The sequence below is a fragment of the Desmodus rotundus genome, chromosome 9, assembly GCF_022682495.2.
Source record: "Desmodus rotundus isolate HL8 chromosome 9, HLdesRot8A.1, whole genome shotgun sequence".
Taxonomy (NCBI): Eukaryota; Metazoa; Chordata; class Mammalia; order Chiroptera; family Phyllostomidae; genus Desmodus; species Desmodus rotundus.
Genome location: NC_071395.1, coordinates 21,647,888 through 21,673,020, shown reverse-complemented (window position 1 = coordinate 21,673,020; position 25,133 = coordinate 21,647,888). Strand labels below are relative to the sequence as shown.

The following is a 25,133-nucleotide window of genomic DNA, read 5'->3' as shown; positions in this document are numbered from 1 at the left end:
TTAACATTAAAAAATTCATTGCTATGTTACCTAAAATTGTTGCAGGTCCCATCAGCGGTTGCAGTTTCACACTTTGGGACACGGAACTAGTATTAGGAGATGTTAACCTTGCTCTGTCCATAAAAAAACATCAATCTGTAAGAATTTTAAGAAAATGTGAAAAACAAGAATGTGCATGCATGTAGAAGAGAGTAGAAATGTGCATGGTTGAGCGAGGGCCTATGAGGAAAGGTAAAGCGTTGTGTGTGTGTGGAGGGTCACGTCAGAATGGGGTGAAAGGACAGTTAAAAGGTCTTGAGTCAACTGACAGCTATAAAAAACAACAACAACAAAGGGTGTCTCTGTTCCCCAGAGCCAAAATGCTAGAGACAAGGGTCACACAGCCAACTACCAAGTACCAAGGAATAACCAGAGACTCTTAGGTCATTAGCCCTATTCAGACCAGAATCCAGGCTGTTTTTTTTCTTTTCCTGGGGAAGTGTGTGTCTTTTTCTACACAAACAAACATACGAACAAACAAATACCTTCTTTAGCACATTAGTTGTGAAGCAAATACCGCCTTCTGTTCACTTTTCCATTCTGTGTCTCACACTCTATCTGTTACTTAGGAAACAGCAACAGGCCCAGATTTTGACTGAATGTAGTGTCATCCTAATTATCAAGGGTTGGGAACATACTCCAGTGGTGATGGATGAAATAATATGATGTAAAAATCATAGAATGGGGGGAAAATAGGGGACATCTGTAATAGTGTCAACAATAAAAAATCATAGAGTATAAGATTTTAAGAAAAAAATGTGGAAGTCAAAGGCCTCTTCACTTAAAAACATTTTACTGAGATGTATATAGATTAATTCAGAAGAACAACAGTACTAATACAAAGCGGGATTTTAAAAAAGACTTAAAGTAGTAAGTTTGAATCATATGAAATTGCCAATATTTGCTGTTTTTGACCTACAGATAAGACAATTTCATAGAAGTCCATCTACATACACACTCTTTGGCTAACAGGTTAACAGAGGAGGGGGGTGAGATCAAGGAAGAGAGGGAAACCCATTTTACTTTGTACACATTTGAATTAAATTATTTTTAACAAGGGACATGAGGGGAATATATTCATGCATTCCTTGGCTTCATAACAGAAAACAATCACAACTAGCTTTTCACAAATTGACTAAATTAAAAAATTGATATTTCTGAATGACATTATCTACAAGGCAAATTTATTTTAATTACTTTGATAGTAAATAGACTATACCAGTTGGCATAGAAGGTGTCTCTCACTTCAGCTCTCTTGGGTGGCTTTATCGGAAGGAGGGCTGGGGGCTGATGGGGTCCTGCTGCAGGTGGCGATGCTGGCCAAGGCCAGTTGCCAGCTAGAGACCAAGGTGACTTCAGTCCACGTCTTACTATGGGAATGCATTTCCTCTCTTTATCTTCCTGAGGAGACTGGATTCACATGACATACATGTATGTGGCCACATGCTGATGAAACACTCAACTCCCTTCTTAAGGGCATTGTTTTTTCTGTTTTCTTGCAAATTCTTGCAAATTTATGTTTATCCATGGACAGAGCAAAGGCTATTTTTAGTTTGCAATCTTGACAACCATAGAAATAAATTAAGCTTAAAAGGTATGTATTTTATTTTTCTAAACTTGGGTATTATAAATATCAATATTTAAAAACAATTCTTAAAAATGAATCGGGGGTCAAGGCCTGTGATGTAAATAAATATTCTCTGCAATTATTTTAACTATAAAGAAACATTTTTATATTTTGATGTGAGGTTCTACTATGCTAGTCACTCTGGATTACAAATTTATAAAATTGTAAAACTAAGCAATAATAAATTCTTTAAGGAAAACATAATAGGCATCGTTATATAACGAGGCAGATGTCCCTATATGGTATCAGTTTTTTCGGGACAAATGAATGAGATAGTTATTCTTTCAAGTAAGTGATGCTTAGGCAAACTCCAGGTACAAACTCTTGCAAATTTACATATGATCAAATACTCCAACAAGATGTTCGCTGACATGTAGGTGAACAAGGGACATTTTAAAGGTCTGGGGGTAGGGAGTTGGCACACTGTCAGCAGCTCAAGAGCAAGGATCTCTAAAGGAAAGTCAAGTTTTCTAGGCTTTCAGATGGGCTAAGCAGAATACATTCCTGTTTAGCCCTGCACTAGAGCAACACCATTATTAATTATGCAAACATCTTTTTCTGTGTGTGGATGGGTAAAAGAATTTGAGAATGACTCAGCAAGAGTTTTCAAAACCAAGCACCTCTACCAGCTTATTGAACATGCTCTTTTCGAGCCTGCTCTCTGCTCTGTGACCTGGGGGTGAAAAGTTTGAGATCTACAGAAAGGAAGCTGTGTCACTGAGAAAGCCCAGTTTTGCCAGTCAGGTCTACCTGGTCCTCCCATCCTTTCACTTTTAGTTCGAGTTGGAAATAGTTGATATTTCTTCAAGATTAGCTTCTAACTTTTCTTCAACAAGCATAAAACCTGGTCAAAACCCCTAACCAAAGACCTGGTTTACCTGTCAAAGGTGTGTGCCCTATGTGGTTACCTTCATAGTTCCCTTTAGATGAGACTGTATACGTTGATGGTACCTTGGGAAAGGGGGGAAATTTAAACGTTAAACAAACATGTGAAGGCAACAGAGGAGTTTTACAAGTCCCTACTGAAGTGACAGTTCAAGTGACAGTTGGTTGGAAAAGGGAAGGCACTCATCACCCCTGGAAATTTGGGGGAGACGTCCTCTCACCTATTTGGGAAACGACTTGCAGATGTGGGCAATGCTCCCACCAGGGGTTTTGCAGAGATTTCCTCTGATTTTTTTTTTTTTTCCTTTCCCAATTTCCCACAGCCTGTGTTTGTCTTGTGCCTGCAAGGCTGACATGCGGTTTACCTCGCTGATCCCGCTGCCAGGTTTTACACACTCTCCTCTGAAGTAACACAACTGAAGCCCAAGGATACGGAGCAACTCTGGGCATGGGCGCCAGAACTGTCATAGAAAATTTGCTTCCCCAGTATTCTGTCCAACTTCCCTTCCTGCGCCCACGTGAGCCGTAGCGCCAGCCCATCAGTAAGGTCTTAACGTTTCCTGGTGCTGCAATCTGTAACTTGACTTTGGATTTATTATTTTTTTAAATTGCAATTTTGAGGATCTTAGCTCTTCGCTAAAGTTCCTGGTTAGGGGAATTTTAAAGGACTTGTAAACTGTTTTCTTACCTAAGTCACGGAGGTTCCGACACTTTTTCTCCATTCCTGGGTTGACTTTGGTTAATCGGCAGTGAAGGAAAGAAACACACTCGCTGTTTATTTGGGGGGAGGGGAAGCAGACACTGCAGCTAAGTTATCACGATCCCTCGAGCCACCCCCGGTCTGACACTCAAGACTGACGCGTACATCATCTATTAATTGCTGTCGGAGGACGCAGATGCATAATGTATTCATTTTTATCTTCAGTAAAATATAAATGGAATTGTCCGCGCGCTCGTGTCTGTTTGTTTGTATAAGGCTATCACCAGAAGTCAGAGAGGAGGCTGTGGCCCGGATCCTGACCCTGATTGTATGAATAAGTAAGCAGGATGCAAGTGATTGGGTTAGATGCGGCGAAGATTTTTTTTTTTCAAGTTAGGAAGAGGGTAAAAAGACTGTCTGGGTGTGTGGGGGGGAGGCAAACATTGCATCCCCCAGTCCTCACTTTTGCTCTCCTTGCAGTCGGTTGGTTTGCTGGCTCCCGCAGGCTTTTAAGGTCTCGAGGCGTAGACATGCCTGTCCCCCACCCCCTTCCTCGGTCTCCCCTTTCAGTTCAGATGTGCTGATGTGCAGACCGGATTCATCTTCCCGGAGCGGCGGCGGCGGGCGCAGGCGGCGGCGGCTCGCGCTTGGCCGCCGGGTCCTGGCAGCGGTGTGGGCGCGGCGCGGGAGCCCGAGCTCCGGTGGCAGCTGAGCCAGTGGGGCGCCGCTCGCCCTGCCGCGGCCGTGGGGAGTTCGGCCGCCAGAAGGACGACCTGGCAGGGTGCGAGCGCCCGCTCCGCTAGAGGCGAGTTTGCCCGCAGCTGCCCCTCCCCGCCTCCGGGAGCCGAGCTCCTTACCTGCCCTCCACCCACCCGCGGGCCCCTCTCCAACTTCTCTCTGCAACCGGGGGTAACAGGCAGTGCTTGCCCCCTGTACCGTCCCAACGGCACCCGCATGTCTCCGGACACCTGAACACCCTGGTCCCGCCGAGCAGCCTCCCCGCGGGAGAAGAGCACCGGTCCCGCTCGCCCCGCACACCGGCGCGGACCGCGGCCGCCTCACCTCGCGGTCTGGCCCCCTCCTTTTCCTCCAGGGCAGGAGGATGGGGCTGGGAACGCTTTCCCCGAGGATGCTCGCTTGGCTGGTGGCCTTGGGGATTATTGTCTACGGGGAACTGAGGGTCTGCGCTGGCCTCGATTATGATTACACTTTTGAGGGAAACGAAGAGGATAAAGCGGAGGTGATAGATTACAAGGACCCCTGTAAAGCCGGTAAGTGCTACTCCGGGTCGGGACGGTGGCGCGCCGGGGCCGCAGCGCTGGGTGGCGGTGGGAGCTCACCTGTTTCGTTCCCTCCTCGGCCAGCCCCTCCGCCGCCCCTCCTTCCCTTCCCCTTCTTTCCTTCCCTCCCCAGCCCGAGGTGGCTGGAGTTCCGTGCTAGTGGCATCCAATGCCAAGCTCCGGGCTCCCAGTTTTGGAAAAAAAAAAACAAACCCGTCCTAGAGAGTTCTGATTCCCCTCCCCTCCCCCCGCGAAACGAAACGAGCCATAAACACAGCTGGCAGCCGTGGGTTTTAAATACCAACACTCAACCGGCTTTACGCCCCGAGGGGACAACACCTCCTCTTTGTTCCCTAAAAGGTGGGTGGGGATGGAATTGCTACCTCGGGACACATTTACTCCCTGTTTTGCCAGGGATTTCAAGTATGGGGTCCTGGCGAGAAAGGGGTTGTGATGACCTTGGAAGCTCTCACGCTAGATGGAATTTAAATGCATTTGTTCACTTAAAATCTTTAAAAAAAAAATCCAAGTTGCAACCCCATTCAAACTTGTGTCTTCCCCCCTGCGTACACCCCCGGGAACGGCAGTGGACCGGCGCTGCCTGAAGCTCAGCTTCTCCTCCCGGGCTCCGAACTCCGGAGCTCCCGGGGGGCCTTCCCCTCCCCTCCCCTCCGCGTCCTGTGCCTCTGCGGTCCGGTCTCCACTACGGTGCGGTGCGGGGCGGCGCTTTCCTCTCGCAGACTCCGGTCTGGCTGCACGAGCCGAGGCCCCGGAGACCACGTGAGCGCCGCGCCCGGGATGCCCGCCCCCGCTGCGATTCCGCGGGGCGCCCGGGGCTCCCGGACCCTGGCTGTGCTCAAGTGCGGTTGAAGTGACCGGGATTCAGTGTGGACTCGCGGCTGACTTCTGAAGGAAGGTTACAGGGGTCGTTGGGACGGACTTTACTGTAGATGTACAGTAGAGTTTCTCTAAGCGGAGGGCATGTTCTGTCCTATCGCAGGAGGTGTGAGCTTGGAAGAGGGGGCGGGCAAAGTGCCCGAAGTGTAGTAGCCCTGCCTCTGTGCATTGTGTGCGGGGTTCCTCGGCCTGTGCCATCCAGGTCTTTCCTTCCACAGCTAGGTAAACCTTATTCAACCTCTCCCGGGCCAGAGGAAGGAGACGGGTACACAAGTGCAGGAGAGTGCCGGAAATTCCCTTGTTAATTTCTACCTTTGATGACACATTGTTCTGACAAGGAGGATGTGTGTGTGTTGTGTCCGTCTTATCTGATCTTTCTCTTGCTGCAGATTCTCAAAACTCAGAGTAGCCTGGGAGGAACTTGTCATAGAACCCAGTTTTGGCTTTTAAATTTTCTCCTTTGACCTTTAACACTTAGTCTGTCCCACCAAGGCTTTCCCTGAGGGCTCGCAGGACTGGACAGGGTTCTGCCAGAGGTAACTAGTGGCTGGGCAACCAGAATTAAGTGCAACTCTCTTAACATACTTTTTATTGAGATATTTGTTTGAATAATATCTGCAACTGGGTGTAGGTTGTGTACTTTATTGTTTTAGATAAGATGGAAAGGAAGTATTTTATGTCTAAGGATTGTCTAGGAAAACTGTTGTGTGAAAGATTCAACCAGCTATCATCAACCTGGGAAAACTGGAGCATAAATACATCAGTCCAGTTTCAGGAAAATAAATATAGTTTTCAGTACAAATTAAAGTAAAAGTGTCTGCCTTTGAAACATCACTAATTTGAAATATGAATACATGATAAGAAGTGTCAAAAATTAGCTAGTACTTTTTCAGCAGTTCGGCTGTTCCAGACTTATCTTACATTAGAAATTGTCCAGCAGATTTTGTGAGCATAAGTGGTTTATTTTCTATTTATGAATGCTTTCAATTTTAAAATTTCAGAAGTTGCACCATGCAGATTGAAACACCTCAAGCAATGAATGTTTACTTTCCTCAGCAAATAAGCATCTAGGGCAAGGAAAAAGAACCTTTAATAGCATACTCTTGTTTTTCTTTTAATACAGGTTGATTTTTGAACATAACTGTTGAAGTTAAAGCAACAACAAAAACAGCTTGGAAAGGATTATTACTCTAACCTTGTTTCTTCCCTATCTTTGAGTACAAGAGGCATACTTGTGTGTGTTTGTGTGTGCGTGTGTAGTGAAAGTGAACTAAGAATGGCCCAAGTGGGAGGCAGAGAAGTTTGCCCAAAATCTGAGATCACTTTTTAAATGATCAACCCTGCTTTTTAATTTACTGAAATGAAAGGCTTTAATTTACCAGCTTGGCTAAAGAATGGCAAAATCTTAGTGCCTCTCTTTTGGCACAGTATGAAACAAAGGTTGTAATAACCGGAAAATAAATAGTACATGGAAATACCAAACAAGAGTCAAAAAAAGGGTCATTAAAATAAGAAAGTTGGGGACAGATATGTGAAAGTTGGCCACACAAAAGCAAAAAAGTGGGTGCTCTCCAGACTCTGGGGCACCTTTGCTCTGCCGTTTCCAAGGTGCAGAGTGGATGGCAGGGCCCTGGAATAAAGTGTTCTTTTTGAACTTTTCTACCAGGAGTCCTAATATTTCTCAAACTACACGGTTCCTTGATGTCAGGTAGCTGTATGGGTTCAGAGCACTTTTGAGTACATTGCTTCAGCTCAACACAACAGCTTTTCCATATGGTGGAATTCGTTAATCTTCCCATTGCCCAGATTGGGAAACAGATGCTCGGTGAGGCTAAATGTGCTTGTTAAGATTACCCATAACTTGATTACGAGTCTCTTAGCTGCAAAGTCTGGCTGCATTAAATGATTACTGCAATCTTAGTCTTTTGGAGGCCTTCTTTGGAATATGATACAAACAAGAGAAATTCATCCAGGTTTATTTGGAGTCTAGACTAAGAGAAATGAAGTTACTCTTATATCTGATATGAGTGGAATGGCTAAAAAATAGTTTCATCTCTCCCAAACCCAATTAGAATATAAAGTCCTTGAGAAAAAAGGTCATACCTGATTTTTAATATTTATCACAGGGATGGATTACCACTGTTACATATTTAGTATGTTCTCAATACCTCATCAATATCTGTAGATTATTAATATTAATCTTCACCCCTCACAAACTTCTGTTTTAACCAAAATGAAATGTTACCCAAAGAGGAATATTCATCATGATAACTTGTTAAACATTGTGCCATACTTAATATAGTTGTGAAATGATAATTTTTATACCCGTCAGAACTATGGTTTCAAATTCATGAAACTAGAGGTCAAAAAGGAAGCCTTTGTATTAATTTAATTGCATTTTGACTTAGAAAGACATTTTTGGTGTCAGTGAAAGCAGGTAGTTAGTGCAGCACAGCTTCAGATATATTTATATAGACAAATCCATTAGGACAGAATATAGGTAATTCATCTCCATCTAAATAGACACAAAGGTGCAGATAATTCAAAGGAATGTCTGACTTTCTTCAGGGCAGTACATGGTCACCTGAATTTGCAATCAGATTTCTCTTTCTCTAGTTCAAAAGGGTCCTGAGGGACCTTGGGAAGCTGACGCTGCAGGAAGTCATTCCAGAACAGAGACTGAGGTGTCCTGTTTCACTGTTGAACTCTTCCAATAGGTGCTAATCTGAGTATTACATACGTGAAGAGCCTGGGCAAATTGGGTGTATCAATTAATCTCAGATTTGTCTGGAGATCACATGGAAAAGCAGAGACCTGATAAACCAAGTCAGTATTCACAGATGTCCTCCCTCCCTGCGTCCTTTCCCCCATCTCCATCCTCCCACTCTTCTTCCCTCCCTTCCTTCTTTTTTCTTTATGTACTTTAGGGGATATCAGGAAGGCTCAGGCAATTGCAAATGTAACATCCAATAAAGGAGATTGAAGATATTAATATTTTGAATGATGGGCGGAAGCTGATAAGACTAATGAGGTAAAGTGTTTGTCCAGAAGGTTAACCTTATCCTCTTAGGCAACTGTTAGCACTCTGAGACTTTCTACCTTGAATCTTCTGAGTAACTGACTCTTTTTCTTGGAAACAAATCCAAGCATGATTAAAGGTCAGTGACTTGCAAGGTTAAACTTGCCTTACAGTAGCCCATGCAAGCCTGTTTATGTAGAAATAGGCTTTTGGCATCCTAGAGGATTCTTTTTTCTGCTTTGCTTTGTAACCAGTGCCCTAGTTTCCTAGTATACTAATTCTTGGGATAATTTTCTAAGTCTATAATTTCTCAGTAATATTTTATCATTCTTTCAGTCCTCAATGTTGTGCTTTCTGGCTTCATGGGCAGCCTCTTAGGTGTGGCATTTTAGAGTTGATGTTCAACGCCACGTCAACTTTATTTCATCGTAATACTAAATACCTAAACATTTCTTGGTTGGCACGACTCTATGTTGCCAAACCTCACGTTAAAAATGCATTTCATGGAGGTGCTTCTCTTAACCAGTCAGTCACTCCTGTTTCAGTTGTCATTTCTTAGATTTTGGACTTTTTTTTTCTCCTCCTGCCTTTGTAGTCCATTCAGAAGTGGCCAAAATACAGTTTTTGCAAAAAGTGTGGATAAGATATTATGTTATGTAGACTTGAGTTCTCTTCTTCATTTACCAATACTCATTCTTTAGCCTTTGTCATATGGGGGCCCCCATCCACTTTTGGCCCACAAATGGCAGTTACTGTTATTAGGTATGAATAAGGTTATTTTTTCTTAAATACATTCCCCCAGACTAATAATTCCATGAGTTATTACATGAACTACCTGAGAGAAGGGATTCCAGGTAAGGGATTCCTCCCTTTTCTTTTTAGGCTTCCGCAGTACCCAGTGAAACAGTGAAGAGTGTGTTAAGAGGCTAGTGAAGGCCTTTTGAGAAAGTTAATACATAATTCCACAGCTTTCTCTCTGGCCCTCATGACGGCTCACTTTCCTGCAGAAGCCTAATATATGCCATTCCAGAGTTTCTCCTACAGAAACCACGCCGTCTTTCCCCCTTGTATATGTATGAGTCTTATTTTTGTACGTTGTAACAACTTTCCCTGATTTAAAATTTAGACTCACTTGCCTTGTTGTTGTCACCATATTCTTTGTAAACCTTAAGAATATCAGTCACATCAGTAATCCCTTAGGCCTCTCACTCACTGAGTTCAGTGGAAAGAAATAAGCCCTGAAATTTTTCTAGAACTCAGGCAGAAAGTATCAAGTGCTAGTGATGTACCATTATTGATTTTTTTTTCTTTTTAGAATATTACCTCTTATGGATTCCTAGCATTGCCTTAGACCCATTAAACCTGGGTCCCTCCCCAAGCTTTTCTAAGAATGCTTAGAAAAAATAGAGGCAAATAATCCATTTAAAATGAAGCCTTACACATCCTGCTGGGACCATCTGGTGTCTGGGGAGGTGGGGGAAGGGAGCAGCGCTGCTCCCCTGAACTGTAGGAAAGCCCCCTGCAGCATCTTGAGCCCCGAGCTAGGCCTGGCCTAGGCCGGGGCTCAGGTGTCTGGCAAGATTCCTGGGGATGTAGGATTTCCTCTTCTGGGGACATTTTTGAGGCCTCTTACAGCTCTTTCACATTCCAAGACCTGGAATCAATCGTGGAGTTATCCTTCCCAAATTGAGTCATGGAGAATCCTCTCCCCAACCCTGGACCCCATAGAATGATTTAGCAATGTGGCTTTAGTGGTCTGTTTCCTCTAGTTATCTACTGAATACTAATGCTTGGGAAGAAAATTTAAAAAAAAAATTATAGTCTCAAAGCTATGGAATGAATCGCATAAAATGTGTTCTTCCCCGGAAGGTGGGAGGAGGGAATCCCTTGCTTATTTATTTAGCTCTTGCCATTGTCAGCCTTGAAAATGGGATACTGTTAGATCTTGAGACACTGTGGGCTGGCTAATGCAATGTGTGTTTTGCCAGCTCCTTCCAAAATGTGTGCGGATCCTGTCAAGCTGGCCTGAAGAGCTCAACTGTATATTTGTATTAAGAAGTATTGTAAATTAGGTGTTAATTGAAGTCCAGAAAGTGAACCGGGGAGACTGTCTTACTCAGCTCTTCTCCTGCAATTTACATTTGTGGTTTAAGGTAAAAATTTGATATAGACCATATGAAAAACAAACCAACTTCCTTGAATGATAAGAGTTCTAAAAAGTTGAAACCATACATTAAGCAGGTCAGAAGTGCTTCCAAAATATATTATTTCCCCCAGTCTAATTTTATGTATTAGTATCCTACTCAAAGCATTCACTTTCAATGTTTTAAAAAAGACATTTCAACTGCTTTTAATGCACTAGACTGTTTTACAAATTGTGGGAGTCTTTGTAGAGACGGAGACACAAACCATGTACTTATATCAGCATTTGATACCTTCTGTGGTGTTGAACTTCCTATCGATTACATTTAATTTGTGTGATGGGGTAGGCAGAGGTGGAGGGGCAAGAGGGTGGAATACTTTCTTCATTCCTCACATTTCTTATCTGTGTTAACCTGTCAGCACATGGGTTGGGCACCACAGGGCCACCTTGAATGGCCCCCGGCCCCATTGCTAATATTAACGTCTTTTGAGCTCGCTTCTTTGGCCATGAGTGGACTTAAGTGTTTATTAGGGTAATGTTGGCTCATGTACAGCATTGGGGACTGTCCTGAAAGGAAGGAGCTCCAGTTCCCTGCCTCAGTCATTTTCAACACAAATGCCTACTAGTTGAGAGCTTATGGTATTTTGTGTTTTATGCTCAGGTGATTGTGTTATTAAGGATGCCTCAGCTCATGGAAGTTAAATCTTTGAAGTACCCTGGGAAGACCCTCATGTATGACTACAAAACAGCCAAATGGAGAACTTTCAGGAGAGTAAATTCTTGGACCCCACGTCTAGGCCTCCATGACTCATGTCAAAACAACCTAGTTCATGGCTTACGTTAAACACCCTATCAGTTAATGTTATTGTTACTCCTTTTGGCCAGAAGGGGACCCTGAGGCTCCAAAAGGTTTTTGGCTGGGCTGTCATCACAGTTGGTAAGTGGTGAGGACTTGACTCCAGGTTCTGTGTTCCAGAGGCCTTTCTGGTTTTGAATCCTCTACACTGGCTTTCCAGCCAGTACAAGTGTATTATTAAGCCTGGCAGTTCAAGTGATGGTATTTGTGTGGGGGGCGGGGGGCATCCATCCTCTGTGATGTTCTCTACTGAGAATGAACCTTGCCTTCAACGTTCTTACATTTTATAAGCCATGTACTGTGGGGAGGGCTACCAGTGAAATGCCCCAGTTTGGTACGAAACAAGTGAGAGCGCTAAATGATGCAGGGGAGGTGCTGCTGGTGTGTTGCCCAGGTGTATACAGCAGGCTTTCCGTGGTGATTAAGGCAGGGGTGGAGTTGGATCTGAGTAGAATTCAGTCATTGGTGTTGCTTCTGGGCACAGGTTCCAGCATTTTGTGTGGTACATGTTCACTCGTTTCACACTTTCAGTTTGCTCTCTGGGTATTCAGTGAATTCATGATTAGGAGCCCCTGGCACGTGAGGAACATCCTTTCAAGTGCAGGCAATTCAGGAAAGTGGTTTACAGTGTACATTATGTATGTAAATGACGTGTGAATGCCTTCGAGAAAACAAATATGCCTTGAGAAGGTATCTAAGTAACTTGATGTTTTTCGTTCCCAAACTTGTCTGAAAGCCCTCAGGTCAAGAGCTTGGCAGCACTCAGTGATCATAAGGTTAACTAAGCTTCCTGGGTCTCAGTCTGGTTTCCTAAGTGTAGGAAGTCTGGTACATTCAAAATATAGGCTAAATGTACTATTTATTATCATTTCTTTGAAGAAAATATTTTTAGCTGAGTATCAACTTTTCGAGGAGGAAGAGTTCCTGCTTCTACTTGTTCTCTAACGAGTGGGTAAGAACAAAATCTGGTAAAACAGGCTTCCCTTTTCTGTCTCCTTTTTTAAACCTAAGGACAAAAGAAACTTTTTCATTTATACATATTTTTTAGACCCAGGAGAATAAATATTGTATATCCAGACCTGGGTGGAGCGTAGACTGCAGGCAGTCATCCTGGAGGAATAATTGGGATTTACCATCTGGAATTGGTAACGGAAGCAATGACCTAAACCAGAGGTCTTGTGTTGCCTTATGTTTCTATGGGGAAAACGATTTGTGTGTAGTTTGCTGGGCGAACTAGTGACCAAAAGTTTAAATATCAAAGGAAGATAGTGATTAAAGGATATACTTCCAGTTCGTCCCAGGATTACAATGTTTATGGTTAAAACAGATCTCCAGGCTATATAATGGAGCTCAGAGGTGGAATGTGACCACATGCACACAACTGTAGGCTTCGTAAACAGGTATCCTATAATATTTCACCTTTCTGTGTTGAAGGGCGCCTGCAGCCTAGTGTTTTAATACATAGTGCCTTACGTCACGCAGTGAAGGGATTAGATTTTGAATACGGGACTCTGGATACCATGTATAACCATTGTGGCCATGATGTTCTTCTTTTTTACTTTTGGTGGGGGGCATTGATACATTTTGAAAATTGGGGTTGGCTTCAAAAATTATATTTTAAGATTTCAGGGAGGCAGAATAGTGCATCTGTTAAAAACTTGGGCTTCGGAGTTGGATGGACATGGGTTCTAAGATGGACATTCCGTGTAGTAGCTGTGCAGCTTTTGGTAAGAGTTTAGCCCCTTTACATTGCACTTCTCTGACCGGTGACATGAAGATGGTGTTATGATGCTCATGGTATTATTTTAAGAATTAAATGAGTGTAAAGGAAAAATCACTTCATCTGGATCACAGTAAACACTGTGTAATTTTTATTCATAGTAGCATAAACATATAGGAGGTAGGAGGTTTTTTTGAATTGCAACTATTTGTGTGAAGATGATCTTTATTAAAACATTTAAGGGATGAAGTACTTTTTTTCTTGCCAGCATATGCATATCTCAAGTCCAATAAATACTGCAATTGAGAGATTAAACCCCCAAATAGACCTTTTTGTTTGGAAAGATATCAGAGGTAACCAATATAAACATGTCTATATGTTGTTCTCTTGGCTACTTGCTCGAATGCCTGATACACTCAAAATATATTGACAGTTTTTAGTTTACATTGACTAATGTGTAAATAGAATCTTGGCCATTTAGTCTTTCGGTAATTTCTGGTTCAGATTTTATTTGCCATCTGGATTAACTTGGAGAGCTTACATATTCACAGTCCTATGTTTGTACAGAGTTAAATTTAAGCACATGGCTCTAAGCTACAAATGTTCATAAATTCGTCAAAGCTTTATTGAACACTAACCGTGAATGAAACATGGATTTATCCTTGGGGTTACAGAGGTATGAAATTGGATACAATGCCTGACCTGGTGGTGTCTTAACTTTATCATTTATAGGTAGATTATGGTTTATGTATAAATAGTTGTTTATGTTCAAATCACATAATTGTATGCTAAAGTTATTTCAATGTAGTATTTGAAAATGGATCCTATTATAAATTATGATAATCAGAATATATATTATAAATTTTTTCTTGGAATTTTCTTTCTTTATTGTATACAGTAGTCTCCTCTTATCTGCTGGGTACGTATACATTCCAAGACCCAGTGGATGCCTGAAACCACCGAGCATACCAAACCCTATAAATACTATGGTTTTTTCCTATCCATACATACCTGTGATGAAGTTTAATGGATAAATCAGGCAATTTCATGGATAGGGGATTTGTGCTTACTGTAGATCTTAGCAACCTCAGCATGTAATTTTTCTCTCCTTATTTAGCCAATAATTTTCAGCTTTTCACTTAAAAGAAGCATTTTACAGCTTCTTTTTGGCATACCCAAATCGCCAACCTTACTACTCTTGAACTTTGGGGCCATTATTACATAAAGCAAGGGTTTCCTGAACACAGCCCTGAGACACTGCCACAGCTGTTCTGACAGTGGAGGAGAACACACGTGCCTGCCGAGCAGGGAGCCTCGACCAGGCGTGTCCAACCTTTTGGCATCTCTGGGCCACACCGGAAGAAAAGGAGTTGTCTTGGGCTACACATTAAATACACACACACTAATGAAAACCGATGAGCAAGAAGAAGGTTTTAAGTAAATGTACGATGTGGTGTTGGGCCACATTCATAGCCATCCTGGGCTGCATGTGGGTCGCAGGTTGGATGCCCTGCTGCAACATGAAGACGCTGGACAAAGGGATGATTCACGCGTGAGGCAGGATAGTGTGGGACTCCTGAGCCTTCATCCCGACACTCAGAATGGCACGTACTTTAGAACTTACGTCAGTTTTGCTTACAGGTCCAGAGAAGCAAAAACAAATGATAAACAGAATGACTGTCTAGTCTTTTTACCTGCACTACTTTACCGTGGTTTCGAAACACAAATACAAGGTTTGTTTTCTTTAAGTAATTCTACCTAGGTAGTGGTATGGCTGTGGGAAAACGAACTGTACTGGTGGTAGAGGAATGTAAATGCCAGCCCTGGCTCCGCCCCGTGTTTGTGTGTCACTTTGAGGACATCCTTAAATGCCCTGGGCCTCCGCCTCTCAGGTTTGGAAATCCCTAAGGCTGTTCAAGCCCTAAACCATTTTGAATCCTGGTGTTTCTGACATTGAAAGCGAGGGCTCCTCCCAAGTGGGAGGGAAGTCACAAGGCCGGTGACCCCCGCTGACCACTGAGAGAAGGGAAAGTGTTTACGGTCACTGTTCTTGAGCCCTTGGTCTCAGGAACAAGGGCTCACTGGTCACTGTTCTCCAGTGGTCACTGTTCTGAGCCCTTGGGTTCCTCAGCTTGCAGCCGAATCACGGCCAGGCTGCAACTGCAGGGGACCGGGAGTCCCCTGACTTGCCTCTGCCAAAATTAGCCTTGAGAACTATTCACGCACAGTTTCCCATCTCTCTTTTCCCACCTCATTTCACCAGTAAAAATCCTGCCAAAGAAGTGACAGGGTAGGTGGGCATCACCAATGTGCTTCTCGGAGCTTGTCAGTCTCCTGTTAACCGTCAGAGCCGAATGTTGCTCCGCAGGGACACTTCACGGGAGAGCCGATGTGCATGTTGGATGAGCAGGGCATGTCCAGTGGCCAGAGTCCAGTTATTTCAAGTGTGGGGTCAGCTTTCGTGATGGAGAGAACAAGAGCTACAGGCAAGGGTATTGCAGGAAATTTTTTCTGGTTTAAAGTATTTTACTGCATATGTGACACATTAGAAGATACACACTTATGTCAGTTCATCAGTTGTACCTGTCCTTGAAAACATTCTTCTGCTTGGCACAAGTATATGTTGTTAATTATCTGAATTGTCTAGTAAGGAACTATTTTAATGATATTTTCTTATGTAAAATATAGTCGTTTTTTAAATGAAGAGTCTCAGATTCTTAAACAAATTGTTGCCAAAGGACGTTTTCATTCTTGGGTTTTTATGATACCAATGGAAGCTAATCGCTTGGGTCTAGGGAGTGTAGCTTAATTTAAAGAACGCTAACTATTGTGTCTGGAGACTTTGGTGCAAGTCTTATCTCTTGAATGTTTAATTATATGGTCTTGGTCTGCTTCATGTTTCTGAACTTAAATTCTCATTTGTAACATGGGGATAGTGGTGCCTATTGTCTAAAACATGTAGATTAAATGCACAAGGTCTTGATAAACTGTGATGCACTGTTCAGATGTAAATTAATGCAACCGGTATTTTGCACTAGATATGTCTCAGGAAGATGCTCGAGGGATAAAAATAAGATGTTTCCTTCCTCCAACGATTTCAGTCTATACCAGGAAAAAAAAGTAACAAATGTTTCAATTATCAATATGAAAGTACAATAAACAAAATACTGTGATAACACAGAGGAAGAAATATATTAGTTATGTTTGGGATAGAGAAAGTTTCTTAAGGAAGCTGGAATTTGAGCTGGATCTTGAAGTCTTCCAATATTTTTTCTGGAGAAAAACCTGTAAATATTTAGAGTTGAATAACAGATAAAAATGGAAGCTGTGAAGATATGTAGAACTTTATGAAAGTACAGGAAGTTGTCAATGGTCTAATGTAGGCAGAGGAAAAGCTTTGTAAGGGTTTGTGCTTTGGCAAGAAATTATTCTGGAAGGGGCAATGTAATGGATCTTTAATGCCCAGCTAGAGGGAGTGCACTTGGTCCCCTTGGCAGTGGGAAGAGCATTTACTGAAAATTTAAAGTAAATCGTTGCCTTAATTACAGCCATATTTAATGGATAGGTGAGGTTGTAAGGATGGTCGGATGTACTTGGTGCAGGAAGTAAAGAGCAAGTGGAAGCAGGGAGACAACTGGTTAGAGTTACAGTAGAGGTGAGTGTTGATGGGTGCTTGCATTTGGATTGTGTCAGTACTTATAGAAAAGAGAGACTGGATTTAAGAGAGCCGTTATCAACTGCTTGGCCTTGAGGTGAAGGTCAAGAGAGTAGAAGAAGCGGAAGAGTCAAAGACGGTGTCTTCGCGGCTGCGTATGTGAGTGTTTGGAAGGACAGTGATACAGGTGAGTAAAGTAAGAAACGAAGAGTGAAAAACATGTTCCTTTTTTGTAAAGCAAAAAAGTTGGTTTTGAGATTCCTTGGAGTTGCCCATAATTTGTGATGTTTGTTTTATCAGTTCCCCCATGTTGTTGTTCTTCAGGAGTATATGGGTATTATTTGCAATTTTGTGTTCTATATTAGGTTTGAAATCACCTCGTCAAATCCCACTGTTTAAGTTTAGATTGGAATTGCATTGATTCTATGGGCTAATTTTGAGAGAACTGTTTTTATGATATTAAATCTTCTAAGCCACAAACATGGTATATATCTGCATTTATTTAGGCTTTCCTTAGTACTATTTAATACATTTTTAACAGTTTTATCTGTAAAAGTTTTTTCTGAACCACACAGCCAGGGAGAAATGTATTTGATTTTTGATACACTTTTTTCCCAGCATCCTTAATGGTCATTAGTTTTAATAACTTACCTGTATAGTCTTAATGTAGACAATCAAGTAATCTGCAGTATCCATGTAGTTTTGCTTCTTTCTTTACCATCCTTATGCTTTTAATTTAATTTAATCTTTGTTGTCTTAATGTGCTGATAGTCTGCCAGTGTTGCACAGAAGTGATGACTAAGGCTAATTTACTCTGTTTCCAGTTTTTAAGGGAATGCTTTCAATTATTTATCAGTTATGCAATTTAGTGATTTCTATTAAAAAGTAGATACCGTTTATCAGATTAGGGATTCAGCATTTACTGAGATGATACAATTGTCTTTGTTTCACCTTTCAATGTGGTGAATTGGGACAATTGATTTAGTAATATTAACCCACGTTGCATTCCTGAGATGAATCCATCTGTAAGCACGATCCAGTAGAGGAATATCTTGGAGATAGTAAGGGTTTGGTCCCAGACTGCCGCAATAAAGCAGATGTTGCAATACAGTGAGTCACAAATTTTGTGGTTTCCCAGTGCGTCTAAAAGTTACATTTACATGGTGCCATGCACTGTGCTCTGTAAATGGGCAATAGCACTATGTCTAAAACAACGATGTACATATCGTAACTAAAAGTACATTATTGCTAGAACATGCTAACTATCATCTGAAGCTTCAGCAAGTAGTCATCTTTTTGCCAGTGTAATCGGCAAAAACCGAGTAATCTCTTGCTCAGTGTTGATGAAAACATGCTGTTTGCAAAACAACAAAATGAAGCACAGTAAGATGAGGTATGCCTGTACTCTTTCTACGTCCTTGGATTCAGTGTATTGACATTTAGTTTGTTTTGTTTTGTTTTTATGTTTTAGTTAAATTGGCCTGAAACTATTCTTTTATTGTTCTTGTTGGTTTTGGGTGTCAAGCCTATGCTAGCCTCTTCCATACTTGGAATAATTTGTGGGGGATTGGAATTATTTGTTCCTGTAATGAATTTGAAAGGTTTCTTTGCTTCTGTTGGGCGTCTGGGAGTACAAACAGTTCATGACAAGTGTAAACTGAATTCCCTGCTTGAGCTACTGGGCTACCACGGTATGTCAATTTAGAATGCCAAACTTGCTTTGGGGATGATTTTTGCTTATGAGACTTCAGAGGGTATTTGCCTTTCTTCCCTACTGTTTCAAGTTTGAAGGTTTGTGCTGCTACCTGGGGTGGTATGAGTTTAATATTTATTCTTCCTTAAACAGAGAAGTCTCAGGTTTGGGAGTCTCAGGTTATCCTCTCAGGCCCTCCAGCTTGGGTGCGCCTGGGACTGTGTATTCTGTCCCCTGAGCACAGCTTGCAACAGAATCCAATAGTCATTTCAACCAAGCTTGGAAATGTCCTCAGTTGAAAATTGGCTTTGGGCTTCTTCTGTTTGTGTTTCTGGATCCCTTCCTTCACTCAACCACGAAAATGTTTTTACTCATCTTGTCATACATTGAGAGAGATTTTGAAATATATTTTACTTAGCATTTTTAGTTATACAGGAAGTTCAGCCCCAGTACTTAGTCTGCCATGTTGGCAGAAACAGCAGTTTCTAAAGAGGACTTTAAATGTTAAGAAGTTCTTTAAAAATGTTAAACATTATTGGGCATTTCCTTTAAAATTAAAAATTATGATAATTAAAGGGCTTTATTTAAAACTCACTTATCGCTATATATTAAATATAACCATAAAGCCTTCCATGAGAATATACCATGTATCTAATTTTGTTAACCTGGAAATTTCACAATGATTAAGCGATCATTGGTTTTAGCTGACTTTTAAGGATATCCATTCCATTCTAGTATGCACAAGACTTCCAGAAATTTCATGAATTATTTGGGAAGTCTTCATTGTAAATGTAAACATTTTTATGCCCATCACTTGAGAGGATTCATTTCAAATTTCCTGGGGGCAGATCACACAGATGTAGCTCAAAGCAGCCACTGTGATTTGCTAGGAAAAGATGCCACTTGCATGAGGCAGTACAAGTTGCCTGCACTGACCAGTGCTGCCTTTAGGCTACTTTGATTACTGTTTAACCTTGTGGAAGGAGCTAAGGTTATGTTTTCCCTAAACTTTCCAATGAGGAAGGTAGGAAATGTGTTTCTGCATCTTTTGATATTTAATGCATTGGGGTTTATTGATTTTTGAAAAGATGGAAAAGCAACTCACCATCATTCATATTCCTAAAAAACATTAGTAAGGTTTTTCTTTATTTTTTAAATTTAAAATAAGTAGATTTTCTTTAACCTCTTCTCACATGTTTATTCAAACTTTTAATAATATGACTTTAACCTTCATTGACATTTACACTCTCTTAAAATTTCCTGTATAACCTTTCAGTTACAGGGCCTCAAAGGAAATTTTACTCTTTAATTTGTAGAAATGTAGCTGTGAATATCCTTCAACTCCTCATGTTAGAGGCACCCTGAAGTCCTAATCAATCCAATGTCACATTTACCCGTCTTGGAGCAGACAATGCAAATACGTGAAGTTGGTGGTGACAGTTTGTGAGTATGAGCAGAGGTGAATTAGAAAGGTCACTCACTGCCCCGAATGTGTCATTTACTGATTTATTGTGGTTTCCTGAAAATACATCATTAATGATTTCTTTGAATTAAGCATTGCTCTCTCAGTGCCTCTTTTAAAACATAAATACCCTCTGCTGGGTCACTAGTAAGTTGTTAACATGGAAATCATTGATGTGAAAGCTCAGGCCCATTTCATAAATGTCCTAGGAACATAGAAAATCAGAAGGTGGAGAAAGCAGCTCTGAGGATAAGGCCAGCCTACTTTGCACTTTGCTTTCCGGCAGCTCGTAGTCTGGGCATCGCTAAGACTCTCTCGCCCATTACACTTTTGCATTCCTTATATCCGTTGCCTCTGCATTGTGCTCAGTCATTCTTAAGTGGCCTTGATCTCGGGTGTGGGTATAGAGATTTTTTTTCTCTAAAGAAATTCTTCTGTTCTAACTTTGGGACTTCATCTTCAAGATGGTAGCCGTCACCCTCAGCTCCAAATTGTGCTTGCCATTTTGAGTCATTAGTGAGCACCTAGTGGGTATTGAGTTTTGGAGTGAGATTATCACTTGGCAGTCTTATAAACTTCCACAGAATGATAATTTTTAAACTGCTTCTTTAGTAAGGTTTTCTATGTGGGTGTTCATTACTTAAAGAAACTCTGCTTTAAATTGAATGGGGTTGGATAAAATCTTCGTAAATTCCAGTAATGTGAACTGCTTCTGGCCAGGATGGAGTAACAGGGGCCAGATTTATTATTGTGCCTGAAGCAACTAAAAATAGACAAAATATATGGAACAGTATTTCTTAAGACATTGGGCATCAGGTGACAAAGAACCGTGGTCTTTGGACATAGGAAATAAATGAGATTAGCCCTATGATTGCACCAGCTGACTACCTGCAGAACTGGGTAGGAGAATCCCGGCAAAGACCAGAAGTGTCCCTGCATTGAGATGGAGCTGTGAGTACAGGGAGTCCAAGGCAGCTAGAGTTTGCAGGACAAAGTGCCTGAGAGGAAAGAGCAGCACAGGGAAAGAATTCTGGAGACCTACAGAGAATCCCTGTATTTATTCAGCAGAGTGTCCAACTCGAACATTCCGCTGACTGTTGGTTAGTGTGTTCATGTAAAAAGACTACCTGGGGTTCAGGAAATAACCACCCAAAAGGATAAAGGGGAAAAGTCCTTGGGGCTCATATAGACGAGGTAAATAGTATTCTGTTCTCACAAAGCAGAGTGGAAAAACCTCATAGTTATTGGACATCAGGTAGAATACTGAGAAGAGTTTCCCCTCAGTATTGGGGAAAATGTAGCTCTAAACTAAATAATGCTCTGGTCCTACCTAACAGAGCTTGGAAAAGAGACCACTGAGGATCCAAGTAACTTACCTGCTCCCCAGAACAAAAGTAAATAGTATTTCTAGGAGTAGAAACATATCCAACAACTAACAAGTTAAGATTCAAAGTATTGCACCTGGCATCCAAACAGTGTTGCAGCATCATTTTAAGAGACAAAAATACTGGAAACAATGGGACTATATACTCTACTAAGGGTATAATGTATTTGGTCACTATTTTCCTAAGACAAACAAACAAACAGTCTTAGGAAAATAGTGACCAAATATGTTATACCCTTAGTAGAGAATATAATGAAGATATTGAAGAGAATCAATTAAGTATATATCTGTTGATCTAGTGAGGTATTCAGGTACAATAAATGAAAAAAAGAAAATTTCCCCAAAACCTGCAAACAAAATGTATATATTTGTTTATATATTATTTATATAGAAAAGATAGAGAACAAAATAAAGGTATAGAAAGATACATATAAGGCTGTAAATATTTATTACCTGAAGAAATGGAATTTGAGTGGGATGTAGAGGCTATATAATTTTTTCTTTTATATAATTGACTTGTTTTACTTGTAAGATCAGCATAAATTACTTTCAATTTTCAAAACTTAAAATTTAAGAGGAAAAATAATAACAAAGACTATTTGGGAATATTTAAAAATTGTTGTAATATGGAATAACAGCATAGAAATACTAATTTGACTACATGCTTTGATCACAACTATAAAACTTAGACATGTATGTAAGGACCAGTAAAAGCTCCAATAATAGATATGTTTACTCCCCCTTTTTTGTATCTAAATGTTTGTGGGCAATAATGACAATCATTCTAATATGTAAAGTATGTTAAATATAGATGGATATGGACAAAATAAGTGTAGATGTAAAATTGTAAAAATGAAAGGTATTCGAATGTTATTCTTATGATTCATTTTTGTTTTCAATATCCCCAAGCTTTATGTAATGTTATATTATCTTAATAATAAAAAAAAATCTCAGCTTGGCTTGTAAAGAACCACAAAAATTTGATGCACAATGAAGAGAAAACTCAACAAAATAAAAGTATCTCAGAAATGATACATATGATAGAAGTAGTTGATAGAAATGTTAAAATAATTACAATGGCATTTTATATGTTCAAGAGGCTAGAAAAAAATTTAACATGTTATGTGGTGACTTGAAGGGTATAAAAGTGACCCAAATCACATTTCTAGAGACGAAATATCCAGTGTCTGAGATTAAAAATACAGTGGACTATGTTATGGACAGATTATATACACTGCAGAAGAAAAGATTAGTAAATTTGAACCTAATGTGAGGAACTATGCAAAATGGAAGACAAAAAGACTTTAAAAGCACAGAGAATCAGTGAGCTGTGGAACAACATCCAGTGGCTTAATATGCAAGTAATTAGAATTCCTGAAGGAGAAGAGATAAATGGGGGCAGGATGTGGTGTGGTGGAACTATTTGAGGAAATCATGGCTAAAAATTTCTAAATCTGTGAAAACAACAACTCTGTAGGTGCGATAATCTCAACAAATTCCAAGTACAAAAAAATGAAGAAAACTGCACTTTGTCACGTGTAATCATATTTCGTAAATCCAGTGATAAAGAGAAAATACTGAAGAAGCCAGAGAAAAGAACACATAACAGAAACACATACACAGGAATTATGCACGGAGGAGCAAAAATAAGCATGGCGGCAGATTTCTCACTGTAAGCAATGCGAACCAGTGGCCAGGAGAGCAATGTCTTCAAAGCATTGAAAGAAAAACATTGCCAGCTCAGAGTTCTGTACCCAGTGAAAATATCTGTCAAAAATGAAGGTAAAATACTGTTTTGAAGGTAAAGACATACAAAAGCTGAAAGAATTTATCACCACCCAACCTACCCTGCAAGAAATGTTACAAGAAGTCCTTCAAATAGATGGCGAGCAACAGATGACACTGTCCTCGAAGAAATGAACAGCATGGGAAATGGTAACCATGTTGATAAAGACTTTTTTTCATTATTTAAATACCTTTCATTGTTTAAAACTTCTCGTTCGCACTTCCTTTAAGTGTCTCATTTCACAGAGGATTTGGCGTACTAAATGCTCCCTGTGTGCTGTGGTTTTCAGTTCTCCCACGTGGTTCTTATCTGCAGGGCCGGGGCTACCTAGTTTTCTCCCCTTCCTGTTGTCTTCTTGCTTACTGGCTTACTGCGTTTGCACTCTCTGCCTCCTTGGACTTAAAAACACACACACCTACTTTGATAAAGGTGAGATTTGGTTGAAAGGAGTGTCAAATAAAACACTGAAGAGGGTGTAGAATAAGTAAGAGTGATAAATATTGGAGGTTTAGTATTAGGAGCTGAAGTAAATGGATAGTACTCAAGTAAGAGATAGTGCTCAAGTGTGTTAAAACCAAAGTTAAGATTCCTAATCTGTTTTCTGGAAGCGTCATCAGTCACTTTGTTGATTCATTTCCCAGATTCTTACCCACGAGAAACCCCACAAATGTCCAGTGAGGCAGGTGCCCTCATTATAGTTTAGAAATGACTCTGTCTTTTCAGGTAACACTGTAGTGTGTTTCTAGGATAGGAGCAGTTGAGGAGTCAGCAAACTGTTGACTTGTTTTTGCAAATGAAAGTTAAAAGAAAGTTTTACTGAAACACAGCCATGCCCGTTGTTTTATGCAGTGGCTACGACTGTGTTAGCAGAGTCGAGTAAGTGCAACCACCAGAGTTAGTACGGACCTCTTGCAAACCCAAATTATTTACTTTCTGGCCCCTGAAGAAAATGTTTGCTGACCCCTAGAGTTAATTAAAATTAATAATAGCAAATATAGCATTTACTATGTGCCAAGTAGTTTTACTCTATTAAGTAAAACTATTAACTCTAATACTCATAAAAGCCATATGAAGTAAAGTGAAAATACCAGTTTAACTGAGGGAACTAAGAGTGGTTGAGCAGTTGGTCCTAAGTCACAAAGCTGGAAAGTGGTAGGGCCAGGATTTGAACAAAGGTGGCTTGACTCCAAAACCTGGGCTTTTAACAGCTGTCTCACGCTGCTGCTCCAATGGAAGAAATAAAGGAAGTACAGAATTAAAATCCAGCATGTAGAATACAGGATGAATTTGTGGATAGCCAACTAATTTAGGGGAGAAGCAGGGAATTATTTAAATTACAAGAAAGAAGATAAGATATATTAGTTTTAGATTAATTATTGCAGTTTCTTCAGGCTTATACGTGAAAGAATGATTGTGTGACCAGCCAATTAATAAAAATTAGTGTTATTCACCCTTGGTGAATGACTTCTTTGAATTAGGCCTGTATCTCAGTCTAGTATTTCACAGGACAGAAGACTCAGGCTCTTTTTTGTCAGCCTCGCTGTTCCTCTATTTTATCTTTTTTGTTTTTATTCGGTGTTATATTCATGGAACTGTTCCACCAAGGAATCAAAGTCATTTCCAAAATTTTAGTTTTACAACTTGGATTTTCCTTAAGCCTGTTTTATATTTTCTGCATCACTGTAGTAGAGAAATCAGTAAGCATTTACTTCGGTAATTGTTTGCAACTAAAATATGTGGAACAAAACGGGCTCAAGAGATTCTGACAGTTTGCTTATTTTTCTTGAAACTATTTGAGTTTAGGTTTTTGACACATTGGTCTCAAAAGAGTTTAAAAATTATAAACATACAATCTGGTAACTTTCTCCTTATGGAAACTATACGAGTGTTTAGCATGCATTAATATTTAAGAATATGTCAGAACTATGCTTTTATTAAAAGACCATCAAGTCCATTTTTGGACTCCAGCCACAATGTCCTTTCCCTT

The 25,133-nt window shown here is 40.7% G+C and overlaps 1 protein-coding gene across 2 annotated transcripts in view; it reads left to right on the top strand.

Moving 5' to 3' along the window:
- The first annotated feature begins 3,663 nt into the window (after positions 1-3,663).
- TLL1 (tolloid like 1) overlaps positions 3,664-25,133 on the top strand; it is a 154,016-nt gene continuing 132,546 nt past the window's right edge. For both annotated transcript variants that reach the window (XM_053911929.1, XM_024568996.3), the window contains exon 1: positions 3,664-4,522. In XM_053911929.1, coding sequence (XP_053767904.1) covers positions 4,354-4,522 — 169 coding nt within the window. In that variant the 5' untranslated portion in view covers positions 3,664-4,353. The remainder of the gene's footprint in view (positions 4,523-25,133) is intronic.